Here is a 21,350-nt window from a genome sequence, read left to right on the forward strand (position 1 = left end):
ACACAGAGCCATCTACACTGCTGGGAGGTACCAGGGCTGGAAGAGATGTGAGGAAGTTTTTTTTTTTGTTGGGGGGGGAATGTGTGCAAAGATAGGAAATGGGGGGAGTGTGATGCAAAGGTCTGAGTGGATGAGGGGTGGAAGTGAGATGTCCAGAGTCTATGAAAGAGAGCTGAGCGCTGTACATGGCGCACCCCCCCCCCAATCTTGTATGTAGCGCCCCCCCTGAGCTTTGCACTCTTGTGCGTAGCGCCCCCCCCCCCCAATAACTGAATTTTGCACATGACGAACTCCCAATCTGTATTGCTCCTGAAGCCCCCATTCACATTGACCCGATTTGACATGTCAATTAGGTCACACCCACTGTTCGATTTGACATGCCAAATCTGACCCTATTGCCTGCAACAGCACTGCCTTAATCGGTGCTGCGATGCCAACTTTGCGGCGCTGCACCATTTCCCAAAGGTAGTTCTGTAATACTTTTGGTGTCTTTTAGGGGTTGTTTCAATAGACATCTGTACAACCCACGCAGATGTCTCTCAAATCTCCCTGGACTTTAGACTGAAATGCCGGTTTGATATCGTCCACATTCAGTGTGGACCTAGTCTTAGGATCCTTTAACTGTGCTGTTTGGCCACACCCACTGTTCGATGTGGTATAATTTTTTATTTTTTATAAGATTTCAGAAAAGGGGTTACAGAATTTTCAAACAAGACATACGTAATATAGGGTATGGTGTTACAAGAAAAATGTCCATAAATACAGAACACAGGGGTGAACTGCAGAGCATATGGATGAGGAAACAACTCGTAAACAGAACAAGAGGTAAAACGGGTCATACATACATAAGTGTTACCATATTGTAGACAAGTAAGATCAAGAAGCTTTTAAAGGGGTACCTTGTAACATGCGCCTAAGAAAGGGAACCTGCAAGAAGGCTTGGACACGGTAAATTGTATACGATATGATGTAGTGACCAGTAGAGGCGTCCCATATTCCGATTGAACTCATGGTTCCCAAATTTTAATAAATTGTGAAATACTATCATGCACAGTAGATGTTAGATATTCCATTCTTTGGGTGTCAGCTATAAGTTGGAGAAACCTGGGCCATAAGGGAGGGGTATTTGATTGGCAACACAATAGAATAATTCTCTTGGCGGCTAAGAGGATGTAGGAAATCAGCCGTTTAACATTTTTAGTAATTCCTGAGAAAGGGAGGACCAATAAGTAATGTAATGGGTCAAGCGGCAGGGACACTTCCACCACTTTCTGAATTAATATCACTTTGTGCCAGAAGGGTTGTATCGGAGAACCTTGCCAGAAAATATGGAAAAACAAACCCACATCAAGCTTACAACGCCAGCAATATGCTGAGCTTGAGGGATCATATTTATGGATAACTAAAGAATTTTAATGGAGTCTCCCTCTGCAATATGCATTTAGAGGACTTAAAAGTAGAGGACCAGATCCTGTCCCACAGCTGAGAGCTAATGGGCGTACATAACAGTTGAGCCCATCTTTGCATTTAGAGATGGGTGACCTCCGAAAGGGGGGATTTAGATTTATTGTAGACCTTTTGCTACCGTTTTTTTGGACTGCCCCTTGTTCAAATATATGCTCACAATCCCCAACCAGGCATTATGTTTCTGGGAAAAGTTGTATACTACTGATGGATAGTATCAAAGTTGGCACAACTTTTATTCTCCTGAGGTAGCAGGTTTCAACTGTGAAATCATCAAGTTTTTGTAAATGCAACCCCCATGAAAAAATTTGCGACAAACCACACAAACATTTGAGACAAACCAGATCTGTTCAAGGTCTATCCATATTCTTACAATAGAAGGTGCTGCAATGTTGTTTTTTTGTCATGTATTTTTGTATATACATTTTATGGTTGCAATGATTAGAAATGTTTCACCTATATTTAACCAGTAATTTCACCCCCTTTCTGCCGAGGCCAATTTTCTGCTTGGAGTGCTGTCGCACTTTGAATGAGAATTACACTGTACCCAGATGAAATTTATAACCTATTTTGAGACAGCTAGAGATTTATTTGGGTGAAATTTAATCACCACTGGGTTTTTTGTTTTGCTAAAAAAATGAAAACTGACAAACTTTTGGGGAAAATGTCTTTTTTTTTTTTAGTTTCTAATATTTAGCAAATACGTTTTTTTTCTTCTCCGCTGAGGGGGCTGCGCTGACAATCAGTACACTGATCAGGGCCCCATTTATCAGTGTAAACAATGTGCTGACAGCCCTGCTGGTTATCAGCACTTTACCCCGATCTGTAATCAGCTGTGTCCAAAGGTGTTTAATGCTGGTTCTGAATTTTAAGTTGATATAATAAAACCTACAATTCAACTTGTAGTGGTCCTTGGGTAATAAGAAGTGTGTCCTTGGGTCTTTTGGGCATGCCAGCTATACTGTTGGGGCGTTTTTGATGGATTTACACATTTGTCCTAAAGCAAAATGCATTAAAATACAACTAAATGCTTTTATGACCAAGCAAATACCAAGTCTAATTATGTGATGTACAAGTTTCAAAGTAAAGAAAATAAAAAAAACTTTACCTTTCCTGACTGAGCCAAGTCCTCCTTCATTCGTGTCTCACACACTTTCCCTCTTAGACACTGCCACTCACAGTGGGAGGGTTTCAGCAACGGAGGCAGTGCTATCAAATGCAAAAAGCAGTGGGCAGAGCTAGGCGTGGCCAGGTGCTTAGTGACATGCTCCAGGCTTGTGAACCAGCCATGATCATGCTCACAGGCACACCCCTGAAACCCTTTTCCATCTCACTGTAGTGCAAGCAGGCAAAGTGCCTACATGGCGGCAGCAACACTGCTCTGAATTCAGGAGCAGTGCTGCATCATTCCACGCCATCAGTGAGCCGAATGAGGACTTCACCTGCACTTAAAAGTAAGTGTTGCAGTAGTTAATAATTTTTTGTGAGGCTATAGATCTATTTTGGGTGGAAAAACCTTGACAATGCTTGTAAATCATGCGCCTCATTTCCAACATAATTCCAGTAAGTACAGCCACTTTATGGTGAACCTTTTAACTGCATGTCACTGTGTATTATAAAGCTGCCTTGCTTTCTTTGTTACTTGCCTTCTCTGTGTTTTCTTTTGTTTTAGGGACGTGGTGGTCTTGGTTCCATTTTTGTATGGGCGTCTGGAAATGGTGGCCTGCGTTATGACAACTGTAATTGTGATGGCTACAGCAATAGTATATACACGCTATCGGTCATCAGCACCACAGAGAATGGAGAGATTCCATGGTATAGCGAGGCTTGCTCATCCATACTCACTACTACATTTAGCAGTGGCAAAAAGAAAGACAGGCAGATTGTAAGTATCTGTCATGATACTTGCATTCCTCACAGCCACCACTCTAATGCACCCACTCCACTACCCTCTCCACAGATGAATTTCACAGCATCGTTCATCATTCGGATTAGAAATTGCACAACTCCTCAACCTTTCAGGTCTCAGAGCCAAAAGTCAGGAGGGCATAGCCAGATGTGGGTCCGACCCCATCCTAACGATTGCAGTTTTTTTTGTGCTTTTTGGATTGGCTGCAGCTTAGTGCTCATCTCTATAAACTCTGCATTAGGAAAAAGGGTAGGCTTTTTTTTTTTTTTTTCCCCATGTATAGAGATAATGTGAAAACTTCAAAGATGCTTGGGAAATGCTTTTGTTTGAAAGCTTATTTTTTCCATAGATTTCATGAAATTTATATCCACCAGATCCCTAATATATCAAGTGGCTGCTGTAGCCATAATGCAAAGTTTTGAAACGATTTTATGGATAAATTCTTCTTTTGCACTATGTTCCATGTTACTCCTAGTATTTAGAGAGCAACATGGTGCAAATGCTTCCACTCCCCCCTCACACCAGCCTTTCCTTCGTGACAGCGTTGGGTTCTTTTGCAACACAGCCATTGTCACATTTAAAATTGCCCACACAGCCGCATCATTTGTTCACAGGGATCTGTGAATGAATGATCTACAAGCCCTGTTTGCCAATGAGGCAGATGGACTTCTAGTTCTCCGTAGACGGAGTATGGTAATCCGTGCCCTCTTAGTCCATTGAATCCTCTCAGAGGGGAGAGAGCTAGAGAATGTCACCAACAGCAATTATGTCCTGCGTATAAGTGTGATAGCCCAGTAGGGTATAAGTAAATTCCACTGCATATATAATCTCTTAAAGCCTTGTTGCCCTTTAGGACTGGGGATGTCCTATGGCCACTGACAAACAAGAGGGCGCACAGGCCTAGTGCATTATCTCACAAGTTTTAATAAATTTGATAAAAAGAACTACTCACAAGCAAATGTGTTAAACACACTCATTAAGCCACTCATCCGTGGCTTAATACTTCCAGAGCTGAGGGGAGACCTTACTGGAATCCCTGCAGACTGATGCATTTCAATTCTTTTTTTTCCTCAGAGCCTGACATTGCACCCACGATCCACTGATTACAGGTACAGTGCTCTCCAGGCTCCTGGTATAAAAAGAAATGCACATATTGGGTGTTTTTTTTTTCTTGCAAAAAATGTCCATTTATTTTTTTTATACAGGGGAACCTAGCCTCCTATAGTAAACAGGTTAATTATATATGTGAACAGATAAGTAGAAACATTATGAGGTTATGTGAGTATACAGTGCATCCGGAAAGTATTCAGTGCTTCACTTTTCCACATTTTGTTAAGTTACAGCCTTATTCCAAAATTTATAAAATTCATTGTTTTCCTCAAAATTCTACAAACCATACCCCATAATGACAATTACAGCCTCAAGTCTTTTTGAGTATGATGCTACAAGTTTGGCGCACCTATTTTTGGGCAGTTTCTCCCATTTTTCTTTGCAGGACCTCTCAAGCTCCATCAGGTTGAATGGGGAGCATCGGTGCACAGCCCTTTTCAGATCATCCAAGAAATGTTCAAGTCTGGGCTCTGACTGGGACACTTAAAGCCGAGGCTCACCGGAATTTTTTTTTTTTTTTAAAAGCCAGCAGCTACAAATACTGCAGCTGCTGACTTTTAGAAAATGGATGCTTACCTGTCCAGCTCGCCCACGATGTCGGTAGCCGAGCTATCGCTCGGCTTCCCCCGCCGCCATCCTCGGTGAGGGACTCAGGAAGTGAACAGCCCGGTTCCCTACTGCGCATGTGCCAGCCGCGCTTCGCTGTCCTCACTGGTCCCCACTGTGTTCTGGGAGCCGTGTGTTTCCCAGGACACAACGGGGAGGGGGGTGATGCAAAGGGGCGGGACTGCTGCGGGAGTCTATACCCGGAAGTGGTGCAAATACCGGCATTATACAGGTATCTGCACCCCCTCCCCCCTGAAAGGTGCTAAATGTGACACTGGAGGGGGGGAGGGTTTCGAAAAGCAAAGGTTCACTTTTGGGTGAACCTCCACTTTAAGGACATTCAGAGTTGTCCTGTAGCCACTACTTTGTTATCTTGGCTGTTTGCTTAGGGTTGTTGACCTGTTGGAAGATGAACCTTTGCTCCAGTCTGAGGTCAAGAGTGCTCTGGAGCAGGTTTTCATCCAAGGATGTCTCTGTACATTGCTGCATTCATCTTTGCCTTGATCCTGACTAGTCTCCCAGTTCCTGCCACTGAAAAACAACTCCACAGCATGATGCTGCCACTACCATGCTTCACTGTAGGGGATGGTATTGGCCAAGTGATGAGCGGTGCCTGGTTTCCTCCAGACATGATGCTTGTGATTCAGGCCAAACGGTTCAATCTTTGTTTCATCAAACCAGAGAAATTTGTTTCTCATGGTCTGAGTACTTCAGGTGCCTTTTTGGCAAACTCCAGGCGGGCTGTCATACATCTTTTACTGAGGAGTGGCTTCCGTCTGGCCACTCCATACAGGCCTTATTGTTGGCGTGCTACAGAGATGGTTGTTCTTCTGGAAGGTTCTCTCTCCACAGAGAAACCCTGGAGCGCTGTCAGTGGCCACCGGGTTCTTGGTCACCTCCCTGACTGAGGACCTTCTCGGCCAGTCGCTCAGTTTGGCCAGGCGACCCACTCTAGGAAGAGTCCTGGTGGTTCCAAACTTCCATTTATGGATGATGGCGGCCACTGTGCTCCTTGGGACCTTTAATGCTGCAGACATTTTTCTGTATTCTTCCCCACATCTGGGCCTTGATGCAATCCTGTCTCAGAGGGCTTACAGGCAATTCCTTGGACTTTATGGCTTGGTTTGTGCCAGGTTCACACTAGTCCGACAAACGCTCCGACTTTGGGAGCTCATGTCGCATGACGTGTAAAAAAAAATGTTTCCCTATGGGAGCCGCCTTAACTGGTCCGACACATGTCTGAGGGACTTTGCAAATGCTCCCTGTACTACTTTGGTCCGACTTTGATCCTACTTCACTCCATTGAATATCATTGAAGTAGGATCAAAGTTGGACCACAGTCTTGCACGCTCTGACTTTGGCATGCGACTTGTACTCTGCTGATCTTGAGGGGGAACTCCACGCCAAATTTTAACAAAAAAACGGCATGGGTTCCCCTCCAAGAGCATACCAGGACCATGGGTCTGGTGCGGATTTAAAGGGAACCCCCTACGCCATAAAAAGGCGTTGGGGTCCCCCCCAAAATCCATACCAGACCCGTATCCGAGCAGCAGCCCGGCCGGTCAGAAAAGGGGGTGGGGACAAGCGAGCGCCCCCCTTAACCGTGCCAGGCCGCATGCCCTGCGCCCCCCACCCAAAAGCACCCTGCCCCCATGTTGATGAGGACAGGGCCTCTTCCCGACAACCTTGGCCGTTGGTTTTTGGGGTCTGCGGGCGGGGGGCTTATCACACTGCACAGGTTTTTAAAATATTTTATTAGTCAGCTCCACGGGTCTTCTGACTTCGGAGGTCTTCCGTCTTCTCCGCTCTCTTCTTCTGCTCTCCGCGCTCCGGGGTTCTTCTCCAACTCTCCGGTGCCTTCTGCCAGGCTGCGCCGCCGCTGCTATCTTCTTTGTAGCTCTTTTACTAGCGGTGGCGGCCAGCCTGGTCTTCATTGTCGCCTTCTTCTTCCCTCTTCTTTTCTTCCGGTGTTGACTCGTTGCTCCCTCCCACTGTAATGCCGGGTGCGCGGCTCGGACCGATTTTATATAGGCCTCTTATGACGTCACAGTCCCAGCATGCTCCGGGTGGTGACGTCACCACCCGGAGCATTCTGGGACTGTGACGTCATAAGAGGCCTATATAAATCAGAGAGCGGAGAAGACAGAAGAAGACACCCAAAGCTGACTAATAAAATATTTTAAAAACCTGTGTAGTTAGTTTATATACCCCATACTCATTCACCTAGGGCGGGGGGCCGGTATCTGGGTGCCCCCTTGTTAAAGGGGGCTCCCAGATTCCGATAAGCCCCCCCGCCCGCAGACCCCGAAACCAACGGCCAGGGTTGTCGGGAAGAGGCCCTGTGTCCTCATCAACATGGGGTCAGGGTGGGGGGGGGGGGCGAAGGTATGGCCCTGGTATGCTCTTGGAGGGGAACCCATGCCGTTTTTTTGTTAAAATTTGGCGTGGAGTTTCCCCTCAAGATTCATATCAAACACAGTGCCTGATATTGGCAGTGATACAAGTCGGATCCCCGCTCATTGACAGTCGTACTTTAAGTCGCAGGGCAAAGTAGTATCCTGTTCATGAAAGTCGGATGGATGTAGGACCAATGTAGGATCAATGTAGGACCAATGTCGCAGAGCAAAGTAGGATGAAAGTCGTGTAGTATAGTGTGAACCCAGCCTGTCGGATGATCTGTGCACCTGAGCTCAATTTTGAGTGTCATGGCAAAGGCTGTAAATACTTATGTACGTGTGATTTTATATATTTTTTTTTTTTCTGTTTTACTTTTAATAAATTTGCCAAGTTGCTAAACTTCTTTCACATTGTCATTATGCAGTATTGCTTGTAGAATTTCAAGGAAAATAATGAGTTTACTCACTTTGTAATAAGGCTGTAACATAACAAAATGTGGGAAAAAAAGGTGCTGTGAAAACTTTCCAGATGCACTGTATATTTAAACCCAGGTGGCATAGCATGGAGCAGTAATTTTTCCTACACCAATTGTAATTTTGTTATCTACAATGTCAGTTTATGTAGGAATCAAAGTAGCACTAAATATATGTGAATGTCTAGAACTTTACCCTGTACAGCATGTATGTTAGCAGTCTTATCAAGATTGACTCTTCCCAACTTTTTTTAGACCACCACTGACCTGCGCAAGCAGTGCACTGAACACCACACAGGAACATCAGCATCTGCACCTTTGGCTGCTGGGATAATTGCCCTTGCACTGGAAGCCAAGTAAGAACTACAGTCAAAAATTGTGAAAATAATGACTTGGGAGAAGTCCTACTTATGACTTATTTGTGATTCTTGCACAGTCCTGCCCTCTCTTGGAGGGATGTCCAGCACATTGTGGTGAGAGCATCAAGTCCTGCAAATCTGGTTGCCGATGACTGGGAGATAAATGGAGTTGGGAGAAAAGGTAAGAAAAGGAATCCGGTCTCATTGCGTGGGAATCTTCATTTATCTTTTTAATTAAAGCACACTCAAAGTGAGCATATACCAAGAAACTAGTGTCCCTTAAAGAAAAGGTGCCTAAGGGCCTTTGTCACTTGTTCTAGCAGACTCCACTAATTTTTCCTCTTGTGAAGGTCAATGAATTGTGCATGAGTAGCATTATGAGATATTGTGGTTTGCCAAAATGCTTAACTTGCTCTCTATAGTTTGGGGTCTTACAGTCTTGCACAAATGGGTTCAGGGGTTCCAAGGAGGTGCCTTTTCCAGAGGACAAATAATTATGCATACACCTATGAGGTGTTATTAATGTTACATTTATAAAAGCAGGCACAGATTAGTATATTGAAACATGGCAATGCACAAAGTGTGCATTTGTACCACAACTCTTAAATGTGAAGCCAGCCTTAACTCACTATCCACAACACAATTCTTTCCTATGGGATCCCGTACTGATGGTGGCTACCATAACTACGACTGTACTGTAGGATAGAATTTGGTTGTGGCATGCATGCCTACTTGAGGAGGACCCAGCAGGACCTTTTTTGGACTGAAGGCTGTGTGGCTTTGTGTGTGAATGCACAGTGAATATCACCAGATTGGGGCTAAGAGCAAGAGCATCTTCTCCAAAGGGTCTGAGAACTATTCACCTCGTGACATGAGGTGTGTTTTACATTTACCATTGCATTCATAATCACAACAGGCTCTAAAGGCAGCTATCACATAATTAAAAAAAAAAAAAAATATATATATATACATACATACATGGCCATTCTTTGGGTAAACAATTGGTGTGTATTGGTCTCTTGCTAGTGAGGCCACTTTTATTTCCAGGTAAACTGCACAAAAGGCACACTTCTTTCTAGATTACCTGCTCCTGTATTTCCCCTCTCCTTCATGATGTGGAGAGGTTATAGTGCAATAAATCGAACTTGAAAGGTAGATCATCACACTCAGCTGAAATTTTATAATTGTGTGTCTACTAGTTTTCAAACCCAGAGAGTTAAAACTCCAAGTAGCTGTCTCAACACACATCCGGGACGTATGACACAAATGCAGATTTTCTGTATTCAGGATATACTGTTGTCACCATCAAGGAACCTGTCCTGAAAAAATGCCATGTAGCCATTGCTGAAGTGCATGCTTATAGACTGAAAGTGGCTGCTAAGAGCAGCACTGAAATGCCCCAAAAAAAAAGGCAATTGATCGATACACAGCCTCTATCTTCAGCTTGTTCAGTTAAGCTTTGAAAATTAAAGATAGAAGCTGAGTTGCCATGCAGAGCTGCTCCAGATTCTGGATAGATTTAATTGGGGTTTTCTAGATACAAGGTGCTTTTATATTACATTTACACTACTGTGAAACGTTTTAGGCGGGTGTGAAAAAATGCTGTAAATTAAGAATGCTTTCAGAAATAGAATTGTTAATAGTTTATTTTTATCCAGTAGCGAAATTGGAAGTATATGAACAGGAGAGAAATCCAAATCAAATCCATAAACGGCATCAATTCTCCTAGGTACACTTGCACACAGATTTTTAAAAGAACTCGGAAGGTAAGTTGTTCCAAACAACTTGGAGCTAACCACATATCTTCTGTGGATGTAGGCTGTCTCAAATCCTTCTGTCTCTTCATGTAATCCCATACCGACTCAATAATTGTGAGATCACGGCTCTGTGAGGGCCAAACCATCACTTCCAGGACTCCTTGTTCTTCTTCTTCTTTTTTTTTTTTTTTTTTTTTATGCTGAAGATGGTTCTTACCATGGTGACATGAAACTGGCTTCCACAACCTCACCTTAGTAGCAAAGTTTAGCTGTTCTTGCCCAGTTTTAAGTTCCTACACAACTGTGTCTGTTTTAGTTAATGATTGTATTTCAACCTACATATGAAATTGATGATCATTAGCGCATGGTTGGTATAATTTAATAATCCTACACCTGCCTCTAATCCTCAAATGCTTGACTTTGTGCAAGCGTACAAAGTGTAAGAATTGATGCTGGTTTGAAGCCAAAGGGAAGTCGCACAAAATATTGATTTGATTTAGATTCTTGTTCTGTTCGCTCACTTTTCATTTTGTAAAATAATAAAAATAAACAATTAAATATATTTCTCTTATCGTCCAAGGACGGACACAGCCTTCTCAAGTCTTGACAAGTGGATTATGTTCCTGTTCACAGGAGAGGACTAGATAATTAAATACATGTTACTTTAACAGAGTTGAACAGCCCCGCCCAGGGGGCGTTCCCTCTGGACATAGTCCTCCTCCCTGCAGCATGCAGCCTCCAGTTTTTTTTCTGCCTAGAAAAGGAGAAGGACAAAAGTTTTTTGCACCAGACTGTGAAAGGAGCATCAGTTCCCTCCCGAATTTATTAGATTGGCTGACCAGTTGGTCCTGGGCCTTGTATATGTCTATGCTACACTGGATGCAGCCCCCTTGATATCCAGAGCTTCTGTGTTGGCGGTTTTGCACCGCCTGATTTGGCTGAAATGCTGGTCTGCTGACCAAGCATCCAAAAAAGCCCTGGCAGATTTAGCCTTCAAGGGTGGGAGGCTTTTTGGTACCTCGCTGGACGACCTTTTCAAGGATGTCACTGGGGGTAAGGGCACTCTCTCCTCCCTCAGTCCACCAAGGGGAAGGGGCCGTGCCGTAAGCCGGGTCCTTCGTTTTGCACTCAGAAGCGGTATTTTTATCAGTCAGGGACTGCAGGTAAACGCTCCCAGGCCGACAAAGGCTCAGCTGGGGGACAGAAACGCCCCTGGGTGCGTAATCCGAACAAACCGGCATCCAAACCCGCCACTGCATGAAGTCTTTCCCCCGCCCGACTCATGGGTGGGGGGGAAGGCTTCACAGGTTCACAGCTCGGTGGGCCTCCCTGCTCTCTGACCAGTGGGTCTGCAAGGTGGTCTCTTCAGGGTACAAGATAGTTTCTTTCCTATCCACCGAACACCGAACAGATTCTTTCCCTCAAGTCTCCCTCTCCTTCCGAGTCGTGCGGGCTGCCGTACTGGGGGCAGTGCAGGACTTGCTAAGTTGCGGTGTAATTTTACCCATTCCCGCAGGACGAGAGGTTTCAGGGATTTTATTCAAATCAGTTTTGTGGTCCCGAAGAAGGACGGGGTCTGTCCAATCTTGGACCTCAAAGCCCTAAATGCCTTTGTGAGAGTAAGGAAGTTCCATATCCATTCACTCGGCGGTGGCTGCGCTCCATCCGGGGGACTTTTTAGCATCCTTAGACATCAAGGACGCATACTTGCATGTCCCAGTCTGCGCAAGTCACCAGAGGTTCTGTGCTTTGCGATGGGGGAGGATCACTATCAGTTTGTGGCCCTTCCTTTTGGACTAGCGTCAGCACCAAGAGTTTTCACCAAGGTGCTCGCACCGATCCCAGCTTTGCTGAGACAGCGAGGCATTGCCATTGTGGGCTACTTAGACGATCTTCTGAAAGCAGCTTCTGGTTTAGAATTAGAGGTGGATGTGTCTATAGACAGCCAGACCCCCCAAGACTTTGGGTGTGTTTTAAACATTCAGAAGTCGGTCCTGGTTCTGACTCGGCATTTGGAGTACCTAGGGTTAATTCTGGACTCTTCGGAAGCGAGAGTCTTTCTTCCCCTGGAAAAATTGCAGCGACTTGGTCATCCTTTCACACTTTTTCCAAATTTTACAAGGTTGATGTGTTTTGCAGTCTGTTTAAAGTTGCACCTCCTCCGTTGAGGAACTCTGCTTGTTTGGGGGTGAAGTTGTTTGTTTTTACTGATACTGTTCCCACCCCTCGTTTTTTTGACACTGCTTGGGGACATCCCACTTGTCAAGATTTGATAAGGCTGTGTTTGTCCATGGACGATAAGAGAAAATAGGATTTTTTTTGTACTGACCGTAAAATCCCTTTCTCTGTCGTCCATGGACGGACACAGCACCCACCCCTCCTTTTTGGGTTTGTACTGCTTGTTACGAACTGAGGGACCGCCCCCTGGGGCGGGGGTGTTTAACTCTGTTAAAGTAACATGTATTTAATTATCTAGCATGTTCTGCCTAGTCCTCTCCTGTGAACAGGAAAATAACGCACTTGTCAAAACTTGAGAAGGCTGTGTCCGTCCATGGACGACAGAGAAAAGGATTTTACAGTGAGTACAAAAAAAATCCTATTTTTTTTAAAGCATTCTTGCTTTTTAAAGCGTTTCTTCACACCTGCCTAAAACTTTTGCACAGTACTGTATATTAATGGCATTAGCCCACTAAAGTTACTAACCCTAATCAAAATAAATCCACCTACATAAGCTGTACCTGTTTATCTGCAGCTCTCTTCCACAGCCTTCCAAAGTACACAGTTTAGATGGTATTTCTTAGGTTCAAACGGGGATCTAATGTCATGCACAGCACAGGGCTGAGTGTAATCCGAGACCGAGTGTGGAGAATGGCCACTCCCTCTCATAAGAGAAACTTGAACATCCGAGGCTGTCAATCATCTGATGTGTCTTGGAGGATTAGACAAATATAAGTGCAGCGCTAATTAACAATCTCAGAATAAACTAAGATTGGGTAGTGGTCGAGTGACAATTATTCATTAATTCATTTTATGTGTCTGCACTTATTCACACATTAGATTTATTTTTTCTGTGGACTTCACGCTTACTTTATATACACAACTTAATTGTATTGTGGACTCATTTGAATATGTCCCTTCACAGGTTTCATTATATATTTGATTTATGATCAATTCTCTTCACAGGTTTAGTTTGTTTGTTTGTTACGTGACCACTACCCAATCTTAGTTTATTCTGAAATTGTTTATTAGCGCTGCACTTATTTGTCTGTTCTATTTGTAACTGTATTTTTGCTGTGCTGGCTATTGTTTAAAGGGACAGCGCTGGATTTTTTTTTTCTTTTCATGTTTTTCCATTTGACGGTTTCCTAGAGGATTGCCTGTGCTGGACTGTTAAGGATTGCCTGGTATCTGGAAAATACTTGTAATGCCAGCAATGCATATGTGTATTTCAAAAGTGATTGCTTTATATATGCCACGTAAGCAAGATTCCAAGTGTTGGAAAGAAAATAAAATAGCGCATACAACAGGTGGAAGATTGTGTTGTCTGAGAGAGTATTATTAAGCATCGGGCTCTGTTTATTTTTTCTTTAGTGAGTCATCATTATGGATATGGTCTTTTAGATGCTGGAAAACTGGTGGATCTTGCCCAGAAGTGGGAAATGACGCATCCTCAGAGAAGATGTGAGGTCAACATTGTAAACAGCCCTCAGTTAGTATTGTGTTTTTATATATATTAGACATTTTTGCTACCCTAAACCAAAAAAGTATTCACTTAATTTGATTATATTATCTAACGCTGTAGAATGTTGAAATACAGTGGAACCTCAGATTGCGAGTGATGCGGTTAATGAGTGTTTCGCAATCATTAATCATTAACTCAGAAAACCGTTCAGATGCAGTCGGAAACTGAGTATTTCCGAGTCTCTCCAGCGCCACCCCCCCCCCCACTTCTGGCCACATGCGGTATTGCATGCAATAGAAGTCAATGTGGAGTTGAAGCGGATGTCCGCTGAAAAAAAAAAACATTAAAAGTCAGCAGCTACAAATACTGCAGCTGCTGACTTTTAAAATTGGCACCCTTGCCTGTCCTGGAGTCCAGTGCCGTCCGCAGCAGAGGATGAGCGATCGCTCGTCACTCTGCTGCCCCCCCGCCATCCTCGGTGAGGGAACCAGGAAGTGAAGCACTACGGCTCCACTGCCCGGTTCCCTATGGCGCATGCGCGAGTAGCGCTGTGCCTGCTGATTGGCTCCCGCCATGCTCTGGGAGCCGTGTGTTCCCAGAACACAACGGGGGGGGGGGGGGGTGACTGGAGGTGACGTCCTGCCCACAGACTGTGGCCGGAAGTGGGTGCAAATACCTGTCTTTAGACAGGTATCTGCACCCCCACTTCCCCTGAAAGATGTCAAATGTGACACTGGAGGGGGGAGGCATCCGATCAGCGGAAGTTCCACTTTTGGGTGGAGCTCCGCTTTAAGGTAGTTTGCTGTCTTTGCTTTTTTAAAGGTCACATTGGGCTCCATGGATATTTGCTTACCTGTCTGTTCCGTGTGGTGTGTTTGGGATGCCATTTAAAATGAATATCGTCACAGGTTGTGCATTAGCATATTTGGTGGTAATGCATGGTAAAGCATCGTTTTTTTTACCACAACTCATAGGTGTGACGCCACCGTTCTTTCCAATGAAGATCCAAATGTACAACGCAGCTGCAGCCATGATCCTGCTAACAAAATTTGCAACTGGAAATGGCCTTTACTGTAAAAGTGATCACGTTTACAGGGAGCGGAAAGGGGGCCCCTGCCGCTGCTGTTTCCGGGTTCTTCTGTTCTATTGGGGAGCCAGAGACCACCACATAAGATCGGGGCCAGTTGCAGACAGGGGTTGTAGTAGAGTAAATGGAAGCCAAGTATGTCGGGTCTCAAACCTGCATACGTCACGAAATGGTGAAAAATGACTGTACTGAAAATTAATAGGTGGAGATTTAAAAGCCTTTACTGATCATCAATTGATAAATGATGCTCCCAGAATTATTGCTCTCACTCTGACTTTTGCAACGGTATACAATATTTGTGTCAGTCAGTTTACTTATATGTCTGCACTCTGTACGTGCGTGTGTGTGTGTGTGTGTGTGTGTGTATGTATGTATGTATGTGTATATATATATATATATATATATATATATATATATATATATATATATATATATATATATATATATATATATATATATATATATATATATATATATATATATATATATATATATATATATATATATATATATATATATATATAATAAAATTATTATAAATTTATACTTAACTTTTTTTTTTCATTTAACTTTAGTGCTAGCAGAAGGTGGCCCCTATGTGATTGCATTGGGCAGGTGACAGGTACTCTTTATGGAGCTATCAGGGGTTTATTAGACCTGTAATGTCTGGGGGTGTGGCGCTTTAGCACAGAGCTCCCGCACATTACCCTGACGTGATCCGGTTTTCAGCGCCATAGTACGTCGGATTTTCTTCCCCAGACGTCACAGGAACACTTGCTGTACATCCTGATCGGCTCATCGGCGACACACAGGCAATGATGACCCGGGGAAACAAAGGAGATGGTTTGCAGCCTGATTTCCAACATGGCGTCACCGCCGACCTCTGCACAGAATGCCCGAGGGGGAGATAAAGCCAAGGAGGGGGTGAGTAAACCGATCAAGGACCCTAAAGACCAGACCGGAGACCCCTCTAAAGACATGCACTATTATGCGCTGAAATTAACTGAAAAAATTGACCAGCTGGGCCAGTCTGTTCTGGGAGCAGACGCAGGGCATGATGATTCAGACATGTAGGACAGTGAGATGGGGCGGGGGAGCGGCGGCCATGTTAGTACAGACAGACGGCTCTGCTGAGGAGCTGGAGGAGACTGAGGACACCGGGGAGGAGGAGGTTGAACAGCTAACTTTAACAGCTATCCTCAGGGCTGTAAATAAGTGCACAGCCTCAGTTAACGTGCAAGCCCGCTTTGGGGGTTTAAAGGAGGAGGTTAACTTCCTTAGACAAGACCTGCAAAAGATAAGAGAACGAACGACGGCCACTGAGAGCAGAATCGGTGACATGGCAGACAAGTGCTATGCTCAGAGAATCTCAAGCCACTACCCGTCTGGCTAAAGCCACTGACCTGCGAGCCGAGGACTTTGAAAATCGTTTGAGGCGGATCATAGGTCTGCCTGAGAAGGTGGAGGGCCGGGATCCCACCCAATTTGTGGAGCAGTGGCTACTAGATATTTTTGGCAAGGAGGCCTTTACACATCTATATGCAGTGGAAGGGGCCCATAGAGTCCCTACCAGGCCATTGCCACCGCGCCATCCCCCCCATCCGCTGCTAGCAAGACTACTGAACTATCGAGACAGAGAAATTATCCTGTGGCTGACACGAGAACACATAAGCGTTCAGTTTAATGGGACAAGAATTTCCTTCTATCCGCATTTCTCGGCAGAGGTACAGCAGTGCAGGTCACAGTTCTCTGATGTTAAAAAGTTCCTGCAAAGACTGCAGGCCTCATATGCAATGTTATACCCTGCAAAGCTCCGAATCACCTCTGGGGGGAGAACCCACTTCTCATTGCTGAAGATTCTGTAGTATTCTAAAAGAACGCTCTCCGACAGGCTCAGAGGCCCATGGCAGAGGAAGACTGAGTACCCTACCGTCCTAGTAATTGCCGGTGTGCACCATTGGATTGCCCAGCTCTCCCCCTTGGATCAGAGTGCTGCTGGAAACGTACAGTGATTGTCCCCGCTTCATCAAAGGTTATTTTGGTCACCTCAGTGCCTGGGCATACAGGCTGCAAAGGGTCCGTATATCACCTGGCCTTCTCAGGTCATTCTACCTCCCTGTCATGCTGCACTTCAGCAGTTGGGAACACCATTGTGCTTGATGAGCCGGTATTTTTGGTTCTATTCTTACAGAGCATTAGAAAGATCTTGCTATGAACGCATGGAAGTAACTTCTCACACTGGTATATGGCCCGGGCTATTCCTGTATTATTGGCACATGTCTGTGGAACTGGTAACCCTGGTGCCTGTACAGCGTGAGGCTGTCTCCCGGGGGTTATATTGCACACGTCTGTCCACTATACACCACTGGCTATAATCTAGCAGATGTACTCTGTGGTATCGGTCTGGCTGCTCTGATTGGGCATTTGACGACTTACTTTCAAACCAAATGGACCATATAAGCTCCACCCTTTTGGACATCTTCCCCCGTTAAGCAAAACTGTTGTTACTGACTAAACCACAGACCATACATTTGAATTGTGTGTGCAGTATATGACATATTCCTTATTGGATACTTCCTATATAGGGAACTCTTCTGCCCCCTAATAGTAGACTCTATCGTCTTGCAGAGCCTTCGATGTACTTGCATATATAATTTTTACTATACTTCCCATGGAACGTTTTCTGCCTTCCTAGAATCTCCGATATTTGGACGTATATAGATACTAGATCTTGTCCATTTCAAGATAGTGAGATTTGTTCTCTGTTCTTGTTCGTCCCTGAAGAAGCCTCACAGAGAAAGGCGTAGACGTACAAGGGATCCAAGTCGTACTTTTCAATCTCTTGTATGGTTTTTATTTTTGTATATTGTGTTGATTTTTTTTGTAATATATCTTTTTGCCATTTCTACTGTTGTCTTGCCTCTAAAGTCCGACCATTGGTTACCCCTTCTGAGTAATCCTGTATGTTCTCCTCTCATTAATACGGGTGTGGCATTGTGAGTGCTTTCCCCCTTTTTCCCTTTATTAGTCTTAACATGGTGATCTCCTCGATTATCCACTCTGATCAATCCGGATTTATGCCCCAAAAATCAACGGCCATTAATTTGCACCGGCTTTTTCTCAATATCCAGTCTCCAGTAGATAATGGTGGGGACCAGGTGTTACTGTCCTTTGATGCCCACAAAGCTTTTGATGGGACTATTTCTGGGCAGCCATGCGCGAATTTGGGTTCGGGGACACATTAATTTCATGGGTTCAGCTGCTATACTGTACACCGGTGGCACACAACAGGGAGGGAGGCCAGTTGTCCCCTAGTTTTAAACTATACAGAGGCAGGGCTGCCCTCTGTCCCCTGTTTGCCCTCGCCATAGAGCCTCTGGCTGCCATGGTCCATTCTAATACATCTATACAGGGATTCAGGTACGGGGAACTTCATGAAAAAATGATGCACGCTGACGATACAATGTTGTTCCTTGGTGATACATCTATTTCCCTTTGGGAGGCTATGAGGGTGATAAGGGAGTTTGGGGAATACTCCGGTTTAGTTATATACTGGACTAAGTCCTCTCATGTTGCTGGATGTGACACCCGATCCCTTGGTGCTGACCATACAGGACATTCCACTCTCAGGATCTTTGATATTTGGGCATACCGGTAACCACTAGACTATATTGGACTTAATTTGACCCCTTTACTTAACCGCTGCTGAGATAGGGTCAAAGTATGGAGCAGACTCAAGGTTTACGCGGCCCGCCAGGGATATCTTATCAAAATGATTCTGATGCCACAGCTGCTCTGTGCTTCACAACACCCCAATGATCATTCTGCATTATAAACTTGTTTTTTCAGGCACATCTCTGGCAGTCCAAACCGGCCAGAATAAAACTAGAACCGCTACAGCACCCAAAAGAAGCTGGAGGACTGGCGTTGCCCAACCCTTGGCTTTACTACTACTTGGCCTCACAATTGCAGCACATAGAGTCCCTGACTGACAAGCTCCTACGTGTGGATAATGTTTCAGGTCTACACAAGCGCGTGCAGGCTGCATTACAGAAAATGACGGCCGAGGATGATGTGGAGGCTTTTCCTCACAAGCGTGAAGGGCTACCCCAGGACCAATGGGCTGAGGTCCTTGTCCCCTTTTTGACCGGGGACCCACAGAAGGTCTATTTTGATCTAAATGCTGCTGAGGCCCAGCAATATGAAACTCTGAAAACTGAGATTCTGGCCCCCCTTGGCGTAACAATGGCTGTGAGAGCCCTGCGTGTCCATGCTTGGCAATTTTAAAGTGGACCAACCTGTAAAGTCCCAGATGTACAACCTCATCCACCTCACATGGATGTGGTTACAGCCAGAGGTCGCCACCCCAGCTTAAGTATTGGAGAGTGGTAGTAGACCGCTTTGTGAGAGCCCTTCATACCCGTATTCAGCGGTTTGCCGGGAGAGCTGATCCTAAAAATGCCAATGAGTTGGTGGCTCTCGTGGAGCTGTACTTGTGTACTGAGGATTTTCTTGGGGGTGTAGTACCCACAGAATCCTTCTCCAAGAGACAGAAGCCCACCAACCCGGGAAAAAGCGATCCCGCCCTAAAGTGGGTGAAGAAGGAAGTAAATGCGATTTGAGGTTCCTGAGTCGCAAGGAGTAAAGAGACTCCATCACCAAAGGGAGACCTGCCAGGTCCTATAGTGTGCTGGCGTTGCCAAGAACCGGGGCACCTTGCCGCCAGTTATCCGCTAAACCAAGAATCTATGGATTACAGTGTGAACCAGAAAGGCTCTTTTGTTGCTACACCAAGTGACACCCCACAACAGCCCGGCAACACTGAGAAACAGATTTGTGTCATTAAAGTGGACGGTTGCCAGATGACTGCCTTGCTGGATTCTGGCAGTTTAGTAACTTTAGTGCATGCCAGTCTCGTGAACCCCCAAAAGTTGCAGCGACAGCTAATGGGCGTGGTTTGTATTCATGGGGATACCAAGTGCTATCCCACGGCCATTGTATCTATTGAGTCTTCCTGTGGCACTATGGACCATGAGGTTGGAGTAGTCCCAAATCTCATGTAAAACACTCTCCTGGGACGAGACCTCCCTTTTTTCTGGGATTTATGGGATAACGCCAAGGGAGTAAGGCCCCCAGTGGGATCGCATGCCTACTGCCCAGAACCGCTGGAGGAGCAGAACGAAGAGAGAGTCTGCCCATTTTTTTTCCTTGGAGGTCCTTTTACAGGGGACGCAGAGAATCCCCATCCAGAGTTACACCTGCCGGATCTACTCATGACCCACGAAAAGTTTGGCATGGCCCAGCTTAGGGATCCCACTCTAGCTAGGGCAAGGGAACAGGTAAATGGGGTACCCCAAAAGCCAGGGAGGAGGCCATATTCCCACATTTTGCTATGAAAAATTACCTGTTATACAGAGTCGATTAAGTACAAGGAGAGGGAATTGAACAGTTGCTAGTACCTCAACCTCAGACTCATGTTACTGGACCTGGCACAGTCTCATATTCTTGGGGGACATTTGGGGGTGGATAAAACTAAGGAAAGAATATGGCAACGGTTTTATTGGCCAGGTTTACACAGAGGTAAAAGTGTGCTGTGAATCCTGCCCTGTTTGTCAGCTCGCTGCTCTGGTATCACATTTCCGGAAACCATTGGTACCTTTCCCCATCATTGAGGTGCCCTTTCACAGGATTGCCATGGATATAGTAGGTCCCTTGGTTAAGTCCGCTAGTATATTCTGGTTGTCTTGGACTATGCCACCTGGTACCCAGAGGCAATACCGCTAAGGAAAAGATTACTAAAGAGTTATGTAAATTGTTTAATATTAACCACTTGCGCACTTCTGTGTACCACCCACAATTGGATGGTCTAGTGGAAAGGTTCAACAAAACACTGAAAGGAATGTTAAAGCGAGTGGTCGCGGCAGAAGGTAGTGACAGGGTATGCCTCTTGCCCTATCTCATGTTTGCTGTACGGGAGGTACCCCAAGCCTCCACTGGCTTTTCACCTTTCGAGTTGCTGTATGGCCATCACCCGAGGGGCCTATTAGATATACCAAAAGAGACCTGGGAACAAGAGGCAACCCCACTCAAAAGTTTAGTGGAACATATTGCTCAGATGCAAGACCGGATTGGTAGTCATGCCCATTAAGTCCCACTTGCAACAGGCTCAAGCTAGAGTCTTTAACCGTTCAGCCAGGATCCGAACCTTTAACCCCGGTGACAGAGTCCCTGTGCTGGTACCTATGGCAGAGAGTAAATTTCTGGTGAAATAGCAAGGGCCCTATGAGGTCGTAGAACAAGTGGGAGAAGAACAAGTGGGAGAAGTTAAGAGTACACCAGCCTGGAAAAAGGAAACCCTACCAAATCTACCATATAAATCTCTTGAAGCCCTGGAAAGACAGAGAAATCCCTTATGGTCCAAGCACCCTTGACGATTACTACCGCAGGTCCTTCGACCCTGCCGGCAGTGGAGATCGCTGAGTCAGGGGTGAAAGTTAACTTTAAAAC

General features: G+C 45.1%; 1 protein-coding gene across 3 annotated transcripts in view; it reads left to right on the forward strand.

The window, feature by feature from the left end:
• Positions 1-21,350, forward strand: part of PCSK4 (proprotein convertase subtilisin/kexin type 4) — a 129,290-nt gene that overhangs the window by 96,094 nt on the left and 11,846 nt on the right. For 2 of the 3 annotated variants that reach the window (XM_040323511.1, XM_040323520.1), the window contains 4 exons: positions 3,137-3,349; positions 8,214-8,314; positions 8,395-8,498; positions 13,666-13,783. In XM_040323511.1, coding sequence (XP_040179445.1) covers positions 3,137-3,349; positions 8,214-8,314; positions 8,395-8,498; positions 13,666-13,783 — 536 coding nt within the window. The remainder of the gene's footprint in view (positions 1-3,136; positions 3,350-8,213; positions 8,315-8,394; positions 8,499-13,665; positions 13,784-21,350) is intronic. The other variant, XM_040323527.1, reaches the window with a different exon arrangement.

Source organism: Rana temporaria, chromosome 1 (genome assembly GCF_905171775.1).
Source record: "Rana temporaria chromosome 1, aRanTem1.1, whole genome shotgun sequence".
NCBI lineage: Eukaryota > Metazoa > Chordata > Amphibia > Anura > Ranidae > Rana > Rana temporaria.